The sequence below is a fragment of the Fundulus heteroclitus genome, chromosome 14, assembly GCF_011125445.2.
Source record: "Fundulus heteroclitus isolate FHET01 chromosome 14, MU-UCD_Fhet_4.1, whole genome shotgun sequence".
Classification (NCBI taxonomy): Eukaryota; Metazoa; Chordata; class Actinopteri; order Cyprinodontiformes; family Fundulidae; genus Fundulus; species Fundulus heteroclitus.
In genome coordinates, this window is record NC_046374.1 from 14,929,284 (window position 1) to 14,946,942 (window position 17,659).

At 42.0% G+C, this 17,659-nt stretch overlaps 1 protein-coding gene across 1 annotated transcript; it reads left to right on the top strand.

Annotated features, from left to right (window-relative positions):
• Positions 1–4,371: 4,371 nt before the first annotated feature.
• Positions 4,372–6,543, top strand: mrpl52 (mitochondrial ribosomal protein L52). Its single transcript, XM_012851440.3, has 5 exons — positions 4,372–4,483; positions 4,743–4,812; positions 5,365–5,432; positions 6,180–6,244; positions 6,334–6,543. The coding sequence occupies exons 1-5, from the start codon at positions 4,450–4,452 to the stop codon at positions 6,481–6,483; spliced, it is 387 nt and encodes a 128-aa protein (XP_012706894.2). The 5' UTR covers positions 4,372–4,449; the 3' UTR covers positions 6,484–6,543.
• The last annotated feature ends 11,116 nt before the right edge of the window (positions 6,544–17,659 follow it).

The following is a 17,659-nucleotide window of genomic DNA, read 5'->3' on the forward strand; positions in this document are numbered from 1 at the left end:
TTTGTTATACAACACAGGTAATGAGAGAAAAAACAAAATTCAGCTTTAAACCCGTTTTAAGCATACGTTCAAAGGTGAACTTTTTCCTGTTTCCTTTATGAACCAAAGAGCAACCAGGTTGTAAGGTAAATTGCCCAGGCATGCGTCGTTCAGGCAACGGGACTACTTTCTAAGACCAGGCTTTGGAATGCGCGCATGGACACGGCGGGGCGTGCTGAGGCTGCTGAATTTTTGCGGCGTTTCTGAGTTCTCCAAGGACGATTCAGAGTAAACATCCCGCCAGTGTGTGAGTGCCGCCCGGCATTAGTCAGGCCTGATTCCGGCCTTTTGGTGGCAGTTAGCGGACACGCCGTAACTCAACAAGTGCTGATAAAGTGCAACTGTGTCCGGCCTGGCGTGCTTGAATGGGCTTGTGTTGGCTCTTCGTGCCCCCCCCCCCCCCCACACACCACCTCCTCCTCCCCTCCAGAACGGGTCCGCGGTTCACCGAAGACGCGGCGGCAGCCTCTGCTCTGCCCGGGCTCAAGCGTTCCTCCCCGGCCAGCAAGTGGGAACTTGTCTGAAAAGCTAACAGAGAAATTCTTCAGGGCTTAGTCCCGGAGCTGCTCATTCAAAAGCAGCACTTTGAAGCGCTTGGAGAGCGGCAGGCCTCTGTCAGTCATTGTTCCAACACAATTCACCCAGGAACATAATATTTGCGGATGAAGTGCAGCTTCTTCCACCTGCCTCCGTTCTTGCCTGCAGTTGTCCAATTATCTTCAAAGGACAGTTATGCACGCACAATTTAACCGCACAGCCTTTAGTAATTAAACCTATGAGGAATGTTGGGTGTTTTGAACTTAGGCATTCATATTCCTGTTTGTCATTCAATACAAAAACTTTATTGCAGCTGTTTTATATGCACTTAAGCTTCCACACATACTCTAAACACATCAAAGGAAGTCCAACCCCCCTCTCCCACTGATACATCAGACAGAAAGTTTACTGTCTCAGGTCTGTCAGTAAATAATTTCCATTCATAACCCATTTGTCCAAACATATAGTTCGTTACTGTTGTAGTAAAGCTGCCTGTAGAAAACTATCAGAAAGACCAAAGTAAACGTCTACTAATATCTTTTGGTTTTTAATGTTTTTTGGGGGGATTTTTAATGTTCCTAATGATCTAATGTGCATAGACCAATAACAGTACAGTTAACATTTTGAGTTGAACAACAATTCCTTTTTATTGTGTATTTATATTTAGAACAAGGTGCACATTTATTAATTTAATGGAGAACAAATCAGTTACTAGGGAAAAGTAGATACTGGCAGATACAAATAAAAGCGCGATAGAAGAGGAGTTGCCAACAATTTGGGGTGGCCAGGACATGGCATGGGGGGGCCATGGCCACCCCAGGCCACCCCCTGGTGGCGCCCCTGGCTGCTCCAAAGCGTTGACTCTACCGTCTACTTTGGAACTAATTTCGCAGAGTGATTAGGCTCATTGTCCATTTGGAGGATCTCTTTGTGCTCCAGCTTCAACGTCCTCGCGGTCTGCTTTAATGTTCTTTCCTCAATGATGTCGTCCGTTTCATGAGGCGCACCAGTCCCTACTGCAGCAAAACACCCCACACAACATGATGCTGTCGCCATCTGCACCTTACAGCTGGAAAACTGTTCTCAGGCTTGCAAGCTTCACTCTTTATTATTTATTTATTTATATATATTAAAAATGTAACGTCGGTTTTAATTAGCCAAATGCTTTAATTTTAGTTTTATCAGACCACAGGGCTTGTCTCAAAAAAAATCAGCCGTTGTCCCTGAGTGTATTTAGAAACCTGTAATTTGGCTAATCATTTTCTGAGCGGCCTAACAACCCAGGTCGGTGCAGGACTGGGTCCACTGTAGTTAACGGACGTCCCTTACGTCCTCCAACCCGCATCATGCCAATCCTGATGTTTTTGCTTTTATTCTGGGGTTGGTGCACATACTTTGCCCTTAAATCTTTAGGACATTTGATGCTGGAGCTCCCCATGGTGTTTAAACACTGAACTAAGATGAGCCAGCCCCCCCCACAAGTTAAAAGGTAATATATCTCCAAGCAAAAGGGACACGTTCTCTAAATAAACATGCAATTCTGTGTGCAAATGTTTAATGAGCAAGCGCCAAGCAGTTTATTTTGGAAGATTTACACAGATGTGGAAGAAGGCACATCTGTAAAAGGCTGGAAAAGGGGTGAAATATCTAATCTGCAGTAGCTACTGCATTTCTGATTCTTCTAAGTGAAGCAATCGCTTGTCAGACGGCCTTAATGGACATGAGCTCGTCGCAGAATATATTTAGTAAAGATGTAAAAAGTAAGCGCAACAAAAATATCCAATACAAAGCTATCAAACCCACCTGCAACCTTGCTCCGCGGCTAAAGGGCCTCTAAGACCATCCTAACTAATCGTTTTGTGTGGCCTTGACATTCAGAAACTCACCAGGAGTATATTGCAATGAAATTTAAGCGACAACTGTCATCAGTTATTGAGCAAGTCAGAATTTATTTAAAGTTTATTCAGAGAAAATACATCGTGTGAGCGTGATGTTAACTTATGTAGCAGAATGGATGGATTTGCATGCTAAGCGCAGCCACACTCTGAGCTGTTTTACTGATGAGGAAATGTGGCACACAGCGTGGTTAGAGTTTATGGATGCTACGACGTTAGCCTAACGAGGCGACCAGCATGCTTTAGTGTGGGGCAGGTGTCAGACCTGGCTCGCAACATTTGCCTGTGCTTTCTTACGGGGGTTCTTCTGTGGGGGACATCAGAACGTGCTGAATCGTATGTAGGTCTACAGAAATGTGTAAAAGCAAAATGGTGTTTACTTTGGAGAAAAAACCCCACGCCGGGTTCAGAATGACTGCTGTGGTCATGGCTTTAGCACTGTGATCTCTGTCCAGCTCAGCCAATAGAGTGTGTCTAATATTAGTTATTCTCATATGAACGCTTAACCTTCTAGCATATCTGGGGAAAAAATGATAAAAAAGGATAAAGTAGCCTACATCTAAGGATCTGAAGGGAAGTTTGAATGCACCCTTCATCAGCATCAGCATCATATTGAGTCTGGGCTTTTAATGACAAAAGCAACCCACAACTTCAATGAATTCATCTTGTCACGTTTGATTTATAAAGTTGATTTGCTATAATCAAGACCAGGTCAAGATTATACTTACAGGCTAAAATAGTTCCATGCTCACCTATTAATATGTAAATCTCTCTAAGTAAAAGGCAGAGAAACCACACAGCCTTTGCAGCCATGAGAAAATTTGTCTGATTGTGGATAATGTTATCAGAAATGCTGGAGTTCATTTGAATTGTCTGGCTTCCTCTCACAGACCTACATTGTCAGCGTGAAGCACTTTTTTTATGGTTAGGGCCATTCTAGAAGCCTAATGTTAGCCTGCTTTTTCTTCTTTTTTTGATTTGAGGTGAAGTTTAAGACTTTGCAGGTGATCTCTGCAAGTATATGGCAGTGAAACAGCTTCTCAGCATGACGCTTCCAGCACCGTGCTTAGGAGTTGGTTCAGTGTTTGTAGGTTTGAAAGCTTCACCCCCACTCCTCCACTCGTCACTGAGGCCAAACAAATCAGTTTTTCTCTCCTCTGATGATAAAATGTTTCCTCCAGAACATCTTGTATGTGTCCACAGATGCAAATATTCATTGCTCTTAAAGGTGTTAGTTTTAGAGGAGGGGACTACTAGATGATAATGTCTAGCTTGTTCCATTGTGGCATTCCAGTCCAGTTTAGGCATTAGTGGTTCCTGAATTGTTGCTGAACATTGTAACCATTTTCCTTTCATCTGAAGAGGACACGTTGAGTCAGATGGTTGAAACTTGGAGAGAGTGGAGCGTTCAACAGATCCCGAACGCACATATAATTTGGTTTTGGAGCAAACGAAACAGACTTGAATTAATCTTTTTTATTAGTCTCTGCTCAACCCCACCAACAAAAATCTCATTCATTCGTTTTCAGTTTAAGTTCATGCAAACGTATCTAGACATTGAGCTAAAGCTGTGTGAAAAATGTCATTATGTAAAGAATAAAAATAAAAGTAATTTTCTCACAGAACAATTCCTTAAACCCATCTAAAACCATCTAAGACCAACTTTCGAAGATTTTTCTTCCTTCAACTGTGTGCATGGCCTGAGGGACAACCGATTTGTGTCACTTTCATTATTCATACATTTTCAGTGTTTATATTTACTTTGGAGATTGTTCTGTTTTATCATGACGTTCTTTGTTTCATTAAAAATGACTTGAAAGGGGAGAGGAAAAATTACGACTTACATATATTATACATTTGTACGATAAATCTTTATTTTTTATTTCTTATTCCCATTTAGATTTTGTTAAACGGACAACTAGAACCCAAGTGAGTCTTTAGCACCCCCTGGTGGTCAGTACTGAGCTGTACAAACAACATGGCGGCGCCCATCAGGACTTTGTGCTGCTCAGGTGAGACAGAGGTTAAACTTTAAATATTATGTCTGTGTCTTCAGCTTAATTTTGATAGAAGAGTTTTGTAACCGACATCAGTTTTGTTTATTGGTCGTTGCTTTTTATATTTTTTTTATTTGCGAACAATGGATGCTAATTGGCAATGCTAACGCCGATGCTAACTGTTTGGCAGCAGGTTCTGACTGAAATGTTTCGAAAAATCAGCTTTTAGAGGGTTTCAGAGCGGTGATCTGGTTTCTGTCTGTTCTCTTTAAAGCCTTCAGACTTTCCAGCAGACACTTCAGCTCCACGTGTGGAGTACAAGCCGGACAGAAATGGAGGAAAGAGTAAGTTGTCCAGCCCCTATCAAACTTCATTGAAATTTCGCTCATTCTTAAAGATAAGCGGTTCGCGTTTACAACAGCATACACAATTTCTAGTTTTAACCAGTTAACTGCCTTCTGCAACAAGTTTAACAAGTTTCGGCTTGGTGTTTGTTTTGTCATTTGTCTGAAATGCGTCTGGAAACACAATTGAGTAAATTACATTTTAGTTGAAGGAGTGTGCATAAGGCTGACATTAGGCTGACATGAACATAAAGTAGTCTTTATGAAGGTTTATGACTGTTGTCATTAAGTCATTCGGTAAATTATGAGACTTTTAATGCAAAGTTGAATATTATTATAATATTCAGATTAGAAAGATCAGTTTTTTTTCTGTGCAGCCTTTTTGTCAGCAGCACAGAAAAAAACGCAATGTTGTTACACATGTTTACGCAATCTCATCACCAATTCTGTTTCTGTGCAGTAATTTTAGAGACGCTTCCTATAAACACGAGACCATATTGAAAACCTCGTGGCCGTGTTGCTGTTAAGTTATTTTTGTGCGTGCGTTTGCAGACATGGACTGTCCAGAAGCGGCACAGAATATGGACCAATGACAGATCTGCCTGACTGGTCTTTTGAAGGTACTGTATAGTAATCCTTTAGTAGATCTATATGGGGGGGGTTTCTGTAAGTGGTGACGCGGAGGCTCACTGTGGGTCAAATGGGAGCTGGTTACTTGCTTCTGCAGCCATTGTGCACATCTGCGACTCTTGTCTCTTGCCTCTAGACTTTTTTTTGGGGGCTAAAAATATCTGAGACAGATCTCTTTGTCAAACCCCGGTCCTCGAGGGCCGGCGTCCTGCAACTTTTAGACGTGTCCCTGGTCCAACACACCAGAATCAAACGGCTGAATTAGCTCCTCAGTTATATAATTGAAGGGAGTTGTCGGATGTTGAATGCCGCGTGAAAGCTTTACACGATACATTTCCAGATTTTTTTTTACCACGTTACAACCACAAACTTCAAAGTATCTTATTGGAATTTTACTCTGCAAATCAACACAAGTTATTGCTGATTTTATTTAATTTTTTCAGATGCGATGTGTGACATGCACCTTGTAGAACCCCATTTTGCTGCAGTTAGAACGGCGGGTCTTGTTGGGGGTATTTCTCTACCCCCAAAAAATGTCCAGATTTGCACATCTATATGCAAAGCGATAAAAGTGGGCTGAATACTAATCCAGCCCAGATTCATTCCTTGTCATGATGATTTTACGGTTTGGAAGTTTTTCGAGGGGAAAGAAATAGGATTCATACTTTTTTTTTTTTCCTATTATTCCATTTATCTTTGACCTCCGTTTGTGATCAGCTTCATCGTTTCTCTGACAGATGGACGTCCTGCTCCTCCTCTGAAAGGCCAGCTGAGAAGAAGACAAGAGAAAGAAGCTTTGGCCGTAAGCACCGATGTTAAATTTTCTCCTCTTTGCTTCACTGTCACTTAATTGTCCTCCGCCCTCATCGGTTCTCTGCTGCCTTCCCTCAGAGGCGTATTGTGATGCTGAGCTCAGAAGTGGACCGAGGAATTGAAGTCTGGGAGGAGAAGCAGCAAGAGGCCAAACGACTGGAGGAGCACAAAAAGTCTCTTTTACTCAAGCCCAAAGGAAATCTGTTAATAAAGAAACCTAAGAGTTAGGGACTGATTATTCAATATTCTTTTAATAAATGCTGTGTCTGTTTTGTCACAAATGGCCATGTACTAGTGTTTTGTTTTTTTCTTGCTGAAGATGAGGAAAAGATGGTGTGCACTGTTTTGTCTGAATTACTGCCTACTTCCACTAGATGGCAGCGTTCCTCCTCCCTAAACCTGCTCATAAACAGCATTTAGCTCAGGAGGAGGTTTGTTATGCTGGGGAAGGACTGGCGAACATAAAGCATCACTCATTCAGGTCCTTTACAGCTCGGTATACTATATATCCTCAGGACAGGATTGTGATGCATGAAATGCTTTATTTATGTGTCAGTTTATTTTTCCTTCAATCATTCTGCTAAAAAAAATGGTAAAGCAGCAGAGAGGAGAACTTCCTCTGCCTGATGCCTGCAAAGACATTTAACTGTGGCTGGCAGGAAGCTCAACCCCACGTTTTCTAGTTTTTAACTAGACTTTGAATAAAAGTTGTATAACTATAAAATGTTTATTTATTTCTGGACAACACTAAAGATCTGCTTTTCAAAGACGTTCTGAGAGAAGAAGACGGCAAAGTCACGTGAAAGGATGGTTGCTTTCAAACCCACAAAGCTCAGTCATTTTGTTTAAGCTAAAGAGAGGCTGATCTTTGCAGCACATGTTTTTGTCAAAAGTGATCTCTAAGAATCTCAACAGAGCCAGAAGAGCGCGGTTGGAGGCTACCGATTCAGCTTTAAATGTTCAAAGTTTGTCTTCCACCAATGCACAGTGCAGACACAGTGAAGGGTGGCACTTAAGACCCACCCTCAAGACCTTCCTGATATTTTCCTGCACAAAAAAGTCTGACATGATACATATACGGACATCTTTTTTTTGATCAAGTCAACAGATCTTTTTAGAATAAGGACTTCAGTTGCAGCTTTAAATTTAATGGGATAGACATGCTTTGAGTGGTCCCTGTTTTCTAATACCTAAAGTTGTGGTTCCTAAACCTTTCAATCGTTACCAAAACAATGGAGGAAGGCTACACAACTGGTTCCACTGTTGCCCTGCAGCAAGAAAAGGTCCTGGGTTCAAATCCTGGCCTGGGGTCTTTGGGCGAGGAGTTTGCATGTTCTCCCTGTACATGGGTGGGTTCTCTCAGGGTACTCTGTTTTCCTCTCACGATCCAAAACCATGACTGTCAGGTTAACTGGACCCTAAATTGCTCTTCGGTGTGAGTGTGCATGACTGGTTGCTTGGTTCTGTGTGTGCGTTGCCCTGTGATGGACCTGTCGACCTGTCCGGTGTCGCCCCACCTCTCGCCCATTGACCGCTGGAGGTAGGAACCAACAAATGTGAGCATAATGAAGAAATGTCTTACCTGCTCAAACGTTATTTACAAAAAAAGTACTTTTAATCTGACAAACAAGCCCCATCAGAACGTTTGAGTGTAAACAGACTTTTACAGGTTTTTGTTTAATCTATTTCTAAATACAGTTTTATCTGTCCTAAAACTCACTGTTCATGTCCTGTTCAGTGGCAGATATGTAAGGAGGTCACGCCACACGCTGCACTATACCTGTGCAACTTGCCATACTAGATAATTCCCCTGAATAAATTAATGACCAAGTAGGATATTTGAATTGAGCTTTTTCCAGGGTTTCTTTTAATCATTATTTAGTGTTTCTTTAAAAGTCAGTTGAGTTTTTTTCTTGGGTGATCTTGGCCTCTGAAGAGGTAAGCTGAGCAGTAAAGTTTGTGGGAATGTTACTCAGCTGCGTTTTTGTGTAGTCAACATTAAATTGGTGTGACTTCAACTCATAAAGTCACTGTTTACAATCCAAACCCACCCTTATCCACCCCCAGACTCTCTCTCTCTCTCTCTCTCTCTCTCTCTCTCTCTCTCTCTCTCTCTCTCTGTCTCTCTCTCTCTGCCCTGACTTTTTGTTGCAGACTTCAGCAAAGCCTCACTGTAATTAGGGCCACTGCAGCTGCTGAGTTGCAGATTCTTTCCTGTGGATATGGGAGTGTTCTCCCCACCTCCCCTACCCCTTATTTCACTTTTTTTCTCCTTTTTTTGTTGCTCACACAGCTGACCTAAGAGAGCCGAGGTTTGTGCCGGAGAAACAAAGACAATGATCAGAGACCAGGAGAAAGACAAAGGGGGATGAATGTCATCACACCTGCACCTTCAAGGTGAGAAATGCAGCTCCCCCGGTCTCCCCCCTCCCTCCCTTCCCCAGTCCACCAACTCCTCACACGTTGCTTTTCTGTGAAGGAAGGTCCTGATTCTCAGCAACACCCCCCCCCCCTTTTTTTTCCTTTCCTCCTCGTGTTGTTTTGGTTTTGGGGAAATGAGAAGCAGATGTTGCCTATTGTGCAGAAGTCAGCGCTGAAGTGAGGTACAAGGGCAGGGGGAGTTTAGGTGAGGCTGTTCTTCTCTGGGATGAAGGATAAAAGAGGGGGGGGGGGGGGCAACAAAAATGTGGTTGCACATGAGTACTGGCCCACAGATCCAGACGCAGGGTGGCGTTCCTGGAAGATCTGAGGCTGTTGTGCCGGCGGTGCAGGGGAGGTGGTGGTAGGGGGGGTTCTGATTCAGCAGCTTGGTCACAAAGGCCTCCTCCTGACCTCGGTGTTCCTAGAATAAGCGCGGGGTTTAGCCTCTGTATGTCTGAAGAACTGCAGATTCGGGACACTTTGAACTCTACTTGACTTATGGGAGCTGGCTCTGCAGCCTGTAATTATCCAAGTTTGTTGCTTTTAATACAGAGCACTGCCTCACCATCCCTATTTTGAGACAGTTTTCAGCGACAAAGGCCAGGATTTCTTCATCGTTTTCTAAGATAATTTAATAAACCGTCATGGTTTTCCAGTCTGTCGCCGATCATTACCTCATGGACTGCTGTGGCTCCGATGCAAAGTGTTAAAACGAGACTAAACGTGCCAGTGAAGCAACAGTAGAAAGCATGCAGCGCCATAATGACCAGAGTCCCATGTTGAATTGCAAGCAGCCACTTCCTGCCTGGCGTGGGGAAGGAGCGCCAAGAGCCTGATGGTGGTTCCTGCACCGCCCAGCCACGCCGTGCCGGCTCAGAAGCAAAATGGCCGACAGTGACAGAGGGGAGGAGGATGCAGAGCAGAAAAATGGATGGTGCGAGTTTGCTGCCAAATGTCACATTGGGGGGAGACAAAAAGCAGAGCAGGACTTTTCAGGGGGATGAATATCATTCCAGATGAAAACAGACGGAGGAAAGAGAAACTGTGATGCTGGGCAGAGTTTTTATGTAGGCCGTCTGTCATTGCTGTAATATAATGAAACATGTCCACCTTGTATTTAACTGCTACTTTTAAGCTCCAAAGGCAAGAGACACACTGCAAAAGTATTCACTTATTTTGCTACATTCAAACCAATAATTTAAATGTTTTTTTTCATCTAATTCTAATGTTAAAGATCCAAAGAAAATAGCCCAAGTGTTTGAAGTGAAATGAGAAAAAAAAGAATATAATACATTTCAAATTGACAAATGAATATGCATCCACCCCCTTTGCTATGAAGCTCCTAGGAATTTATAGTGTGCTGGTTTCCTTATATAGGACATTTTTGACCAATCTGTATAATCTGACCCAATCTGTATAATATGATTGAACTTGATTTTGTAAAGTGCCTTGAGATGATATGTTTCATGATTTGGCGCTATATAAATAAATTGAATTGAATTGAACTGAATTGTTTGGAGCTCTCCAAACAAGTCAGGGACAAAGTTGTTGAGAAGTACAAGTCAGGTCGAGGTTATAAAAAATATCCACGTATTTGATGTTTCCCCGAAGCACCATCAGATCCGTCGTCTTCAAATGGAAAACACCTGGTACCACAACAAACCCGCCAAGACAGACCTACCTAAGATCACAGACGGCAGTAATCAGAGAGCCACAGAGACCAGCGGTAACTCTGGAGGAGCTGCAGAGCTCCACAGCAGAGACTGGAGGGTCTGTCCATGGAACCACAATAAGCTGCACGCTCCAAAGAGCTCTGCTTTATGAAAGAGTGGCCAGAAAAACAACAACATTACTTTGTGTTAGTAATAGGAAGGCAGGTTATGAGTTACCCCAAAGTCTTCTGTTAAATTGTTGTATTTGTAAAATGATGTGAAATGATACATCTTCAGAGTTGCACCCTGCCTCTCACCCAGTGACCACTGGAGGCAATCACTCCTCCTTACATTTTATACTTCTACTTGTCCTTCTGTGAAGGGATTAAGCTGCTCTACTCGTGATGCCTAGACCCCCCCCCCCCCCCCCCCCTCCCAGTGTCTATTCTTGACTTTCAAGCTCCTCGTAAATTTGATCAACTACAAACCACCCATCACAGGCCTGCCCGTGGACCACAGCCAAGCAGAACCATTTCTTCTGGACCAGTCTAACCTCGTCATTCAGTGTACAAACTTATACCAAATTACTGTTTCGCAGAATCCATTTTCACACGAAGCGTAAATATTTGGATGCATGTCTTGCTCTAAAACGTGCAGCGGCTGTAAGAAACTACAGGCCTGGTTTGCGATCTGTTGGATTCTAGATTCAATTCAATTAAAGGCCTGACATGTGACTTTAACAAACCACCAGGTGTCACACTGCAGCAGGAGACTCCAAAACAAACAGAGACTATTCAGACTTCAGTGTGATCTCTGCTAAAACTTAAACTGATGATATAAATGTGATTGGATTTTACTCTAAACAAGAGTAGCATTAGATAATCATATTCAGTAGGGAAAAAAGGAAGAACTAAATGCTTAACTAAAAACTGAGAACTAAATTAATGCCTTACAGAAAAATCAAAAAGATATCTAAGTTTCAGAAGTGTTGCGTTATAATAGCTAATAATCATATCGAGTGGAGAAAAGTCTCTGATTTCTCATTTTGATGTTGTGAAAAAGGTGTTTGATCAATGCAAAATGAATGTGGAGGAACGTTTCTCAACAATCACAACATGAGGATGTTTCTTGTTGTTGAGCAACAGGTTTGCGCTCATCTCCGGAGGAATTTTGGTCCTTTCCTCCTCACAGAAGATCTCCAAAGCCTTCTGGTCTCCGGTCTCCCAATAGTTCAGGAGATCCGCAGATTTTCTGGGAGCCTCTCCTCCCAGATATGGTCTGCAGCTCCATCCATCGGATGTTATAGGTGGTGAGCTCATCCTGTACCCTGAGAGGGTAGAAAAAGCCTCAAACTATAATGTTTCCACCCCTGTGTTTGACTGTGGGGGTTGTTTTTGTTGGGTTAATCTCAGGATTTTTGAGAAGTATCCAATCAACTTCTGATCCACTTCATGTAAAAGGACTCCAATTATCTAAGGTCAACGAATAGAAATGCTAATAAGCCAATTAAACACAAGCATAATGAACAGTGCACTAAACCTCACATTTTAGATCTAATTAATATTTATGTTCCTACTATTCATTTTGCAACCTGCATTTGTATAAGGACAATTCATTGATCTTAATGCTTGCATTTTCCATATATTTAACAACTAAAAAGCTTATATCAGCGCCATTATTGTTTGAGTCCTCACATTTCAGTGTTTTATTGTTAAACCACACATGACACATGAACGAATAAGCAACACTGACAGATCCAGCTAATGTCACATCATCCTGGCCCATGTACATAATCAATTAGATAATTTAGTTCTATCAAAGGAAAACGTACAGGACATGGAACACAAGGAGAACAGGAAACAAAGCGTAGGCAGAAAAACAGGGAGACATCTAATGGGAGGATCCAGCGAGGAACAATAGCCAACAGTGAAGTTATATGCTGAGGGAAGTGAGGAGAATGACATTGGAAGCTGGTGTGATGAGGTTTTTAATGAGGAGCAGATGAGGCTGAAGGTGAGCAGGGAGGCTGAGGGAAGGAGAGTAATACAGATAGAGCTGAGCTGAAAGATAAAACAAAGGGAAAAGATAACTAGAGAGCTACAAGAGAACTAAAATCCAAATGAACAAAGAACAAAACACAAAAATAAACCTGAACCACTTAAACACAACCTGAACCAGTCAAAACAGAACCACTGTTTTAATTTAATTAGATTTGTTTTCAATAGAATGACCTAAATATAATAAAATACTAACTAGATGAATGGCTGTTCTTTAAATGATCAATTTAATCTTACATTATCTGACAGTATTTTTGCATCTCTGAAAGGTTTTGCGTATAAAGACAGTATTACTGGGAAATTTCCCATGAGGGACATTCACCGAAAGAAATGGAAACACCAGGTGACAGACGTAGGGAAAGAGGGCAGGAAAGACATAAACCAGATGTTGAGAGAAAAAAGGAAACATACTATAAATGGTAGAAAGTATGAGCCTCCATAGACATTGGGGGAAAATCAGCTTTTCATTTCGATGAGTTGCACCAACCAAGCCTAGATATACTCAGATCCAAGCCAGTTTGAGTTTGTTCAATACTGGATGTGAAACAAACTATTATATTGAAGCTGGTTTCATGATTAAGGACGATATGATAAAATGGCATATACTGAATATTATTTCTTTCCGTTAGAAGTTGCCACATCCATATATGAACAATATGCAGCACATCTGCTGACGTCAGTGTCATCAATGATTTCACACATTACCTTGTAGATTTTTCTCACGACAGATTTAACATCAGTTTCAGAACGGATGACACCAAAACACATTGCTTTTTTTTTTTAGGATGACCCACTGTTTCCTTATGAGGAAGTGATAAAAACAGTGAGAATGTCGTAATGGTTTCATGTGATGGCGGTTTGTCTGTCCACAGGAATCTGTCCTTATTTGTGTCGTCTGCATCAACAAATGAAGGAAGTTGAGTCAACCTGTGCTCAACCAATGGTAGGATAGACTCAGTTATGCAAGCTCAGCTAAAAATATCCATGTGTAAAAAAAAATTAATAAAAATGACAGACTCTACCAGCAATTTTTATGTAATTTTCACAATTTCAAGAGGATGCAGTCAGTCATGAGGCGTAGATGTGTTTTTAGGAGCAGTGGTTCCTGCATTGACTTCATCTTTGAGGAGCCGTTCTGAGAAACAAACCAGAAATGGGTCCTTTGAAAACACCGAAATGCCAAATTTAACTTCATTCTTTGAAAAAAGATTCACACCCCTTGCATCTTTTCTCACTTTGTCGCGTCACAACCACAAACCTCGATAAACTGCTGTGGGAATTTGATGTGACAGACTCATGCGTAGCTGTTAAGTGAACGCAAAATAACATGTTTAAAAAAAAAAAAAGGAAAGACCATATTTTAAATAAAGTTCATATTATGTAGTTGCCATGAAAAATCCCCTATATAATAAACAGAGTCCACGTGTGTTTAATTTAACGTGGTTACAAATCCATGTGTTCTGTGAAGACCTCAGATGTTCGTTGGAGAACATTAGAGAACAGCCTTGAAGAACGAGGAACACGGCTGACAGGTTTGAGGGGAAGTTGTGGAGCTTTTTAGGAGCTGCAGAGATTTTCAGCTGTTGATTGTGTACCCTAAACATCTGGGCCTTTATGAAAGAAGAAAGCCACTTGTAGCTTCCCACCAACCATTTGAAAGGAAGTACTCTGATCAACTGGGATCAAGCTGACCTTTTTGGCCTACAGATGAAACTAAGGCAGCAGAGTGAAAGATGGTGATGGAGCCATGTTGGTCTGGGGATGTGTTTCTTCACCTGGAGGAAATCTTAAAGACAGCACAAGACTTGAGACCGGGGTGGAGGTTCACCTTCTGGCAGGACAACAACCCTAAATATACATCCAGAGCTACATCAAAAGGTTTAGATCAGACCAAAGTGTCTTGAAATTGATGCTCACAGACAGTATGATCTGATATGGGGAGTGGTGGCCTAATAGTTAGAGCATTGAGCTTGGGTCCCAGAGGTTCTGAGTTCAACTCCCACAGACTGCCACTCTGGCTCCCTGAGCAAGACCCTTAATTAACCCCTGATTGCTCCCCAGGCGCCGCACAGTGGCAGCCCACTGCTCCACAAGGAGATGGGTTAAGATGCAGAAGTGAATTTCTCCATTGTGAGATCAATAAAGTTCAATTATTATTATTATATGCAGGTTTACAAAACGTATTTTTTACAAAGTATTGAGTCAGGGGGCCGATACATCCGGCGCCGCAGCAGCAGTGGGCTTTCTCAACAGCTCTCCTCAATTTTCCCTCTGAAGGACTGTAAAAGGATACTTCTTTTCTATTCAGTCATTCATTTCCCTTTCTCTCCACAATCATACTCTACTTTATGTTGTGCAGTCACATAAAATCCTGAAATCAGCAGTTGTAATAACTTGGGGGAGGGGGGAGGATGGGCATTTTCAAGGGCAACGAATGCTTTAGCAAAACACAAAGCAGTGCATTTTCTTCCATTGTTCACAGTGTGAACAATGGTGGAGCAGGTTGTTCTTGATCCCCTGATAGACCGAATGCTGCAGGGGGAATTCAGCCATTTGACTGAGCTGTGTTGGAGCGGGGATGCATCCACAAGTTGCAGGATGGTGGCTCTCAGGGACTGAACTTGGGCACCCTCAGTCTTGCAAGAAGTAAAACCAGCTCGACAAAGATCTGCAGCATTAGACTGGTATTCCTTGTTACTGCAGTGTTGATGGAAACACATAGACACAAACTCACAGCAAAAAGCTTTACAATGCTTAACCAAGTCGTCTCAGTCCTGATCACGTGACAATCGTTTGTGCAACTCTGCCCTCGCAGCCGTCTCTTATTTAGACCTCAGATTTAGTCTCATGCTGCGTTCCATTTACCTCAGATGTCGGAAATAGGAGCCGGGAATGCCGTTCACTCGAGTTAACAGCGTTCTAGTAAACACAATCAGAGGAGTTGGGATAAAAAAAAGAAAGGTCAGGATTGTAATATGCTGGCGGTTAGGAAAGCTGTTGTTTTGTTCGTAGAACACCTTATGAGCTGTACGTTCCACATGCAAACACCACTTCTGATTTGTTTGGTTCAGAGTTGCAGCCTCCACATGTAAGATTATTTTTAGATGCACTTTTACAGCTGCTGTCTTGTAAAATAAACATGTTTTCATCCCAGCTTGCTTGTTGATGCGAGGAGCTGTCACGTTGGATCCGACCATCCGCCTTAAAGAGTTTTTCCGGCTTTCCAAGGGGAAAAGTCGACTTTAGCGACATTTCTCGTTGACTGTTTCGATCGGAAACCAGAATTCGTAGGTTCCTACTGCAACTGGACCGCAGCAGTAGCGTTAGTAGGATCCATCTTCTGATCTCATTTCAAGCTGAATAAACTGTTTTCTGTAGCGCATTAGAAACATGTCATTTTTATTATTCCTTTATTTAACCAGGAAAAGTCCCATTGAGATTAACAATCTCTTTTTCAAGGGAGTCCTGGCCAAGATAGCGGCAAAAGATTACATTACAATTTACATTACAGTTTACAATAACATGTATCTAAATTAGAATTTCATAAAACAGTTACAAACCATAGATCTCATTTCCAAACTTTTGAGCAATCGTTTAAAATGTCCGATCGGAATCAAATCCTTCAACTTCCAGTCTTTCTGAAGATTGTTCCATGCTGTGGGGGCAGAGTACTGAAAAGCTGTCTTTCCAGCTTCAGTGCGGATCATCTCACGAGACACAATCAATACTGCTTTGATAAACCTCTAATTATAAACTATTGCAGCTCCAATTGTGGAATTTTGGACAACAATCAGAGCAAGACACACCCAAGCGTTATTTATGGACGCACGACATGTATCCAGTAATATACCGCTGCTATTAAAGACTCATTCGAAGCCAAACCACAGCCTCATATTTCCTCTTGTGTTTGTGACTCCTCGCTTTGAATCTGTGGTTGTTTACTGCCTTCGCTGAGAGCACACCAAGAGTTAAAGCAGAAAGGAATGAGGGGAAGGACGAGGCAAAGACACAGAGAGCAAAAACAGACAAGACATAGTTGCGGATGGAAGGAGTGGTTTGAGGCCCGAGCTCATAAAGGGAATCGTTTTGCAGAGTGTGAGGAAATAATGGAGGGAGGGAGATGGGGGGGGGGATATCCACATAAACGTTAACTTCTGCCATCCGTCATTTGATTCTGCAGTTTCTGTTCGCAGCTTGTTTTGCTTCGTGTTTTTCAACCATCAATTTCGGTCACACACACACGTACTGTCTGCAGAGACACCGGCTGCAGCGGGCAAAGATGTTTCTAAAATACCAGATGCTTGGCTGGGGCACCTTTTTTCTTTTTCTTCCTGCAGCGTTCCATCACTTTTTCCAGCTCGGTTCTCCAACACATGACTGCTGGCTCAGAGCGCAGAGCAGCCCACAGTGTAAACTGTGTCCAGACTGCTCCTCTGTGGGCCACCGTCATCCGAGCGCTGCAGCAAACCAACACCTGGAGGCAACCTGCTGGGAACTCACATATGAAGCCTGGACATATATATATATATATATATATATATATATATATATATTTTACATTTAAACACTGAAAGGTTTGCAGGAAGATCCCATGAAGTCCAAATTATGACAAACAGGAAAGCTGAATGTGTTTTGCCAACCTTAATATTGAAATCCAACATGGCTGCCTTGGATAAACAATGTTCCTCTAAAAATGCTGACGATTTTATCTCATTGATATCTCACAGTACAATATATATATATATATATATATATATATATATATATATATATATATATATATATATATGTTGTTATGGTGTGCTGTTTGAAAGTGCAATACATTATCAGCTCATCTTGCAAATTACCAATAATATATGAACAATGTTTCTTTGGAGTATCATTTAAGGCAGCCCAGGTACCAGGTCAGGGTGACTTGGTCCACTTTAGCGTCTATCAAACATGGTGGTGGTAGCATCATGCTGCCATTGGCTGTCATGATGAGTATGGAAACGTCTGATGTGTGCTCTATGTTTTTGCTTTAAAAGGATGTGATGCGACTCTACTCGCAGCCCAAACGTTTCACCTTCATAATTTTCCACCAATTGATCGCAGTCTGAAGATTATAAACCCTGGTGATAAGCCAGTTAAACTGCTACCTTTTCCTCTATTCATTTCATGATTGCTGATTTTATTCCCTCTAACTATTATAATAGAAATGTACTGCCAGCAGTTAGACTCCTGATCCAGAGTCACTCTCAAAGGATCCTCAGCTATGTTCACAGTAATCATGTA

What these genes read in the sequence shown, in the direction of transcription:
- mrpl52 (XM_012851440.3), top strand. Translation starts at nt 4,450, where the DNA reads ATGGCGGCGCCCATCAGGACTTTGTGCTGCTCAG. An exon ending in CAGGACTTTGTGCTGCTCAG is followed by an intron (nt 4,484 to 4,742) that starts GTGAGACAGAGG and finishes TTCTCTTTAAAG; the next exon opens with CCTTCAGACTTTCCAGCAGA. An exon ending in GCCTGACTGGTCTTTTGAAG is followed by an intron (nt 5,433 to 6,179) that starts GTACTGTATAGT and finishes TTTCTCTGACAG; the next exon opens with ATGGACGTCCTGCTCCTCCT.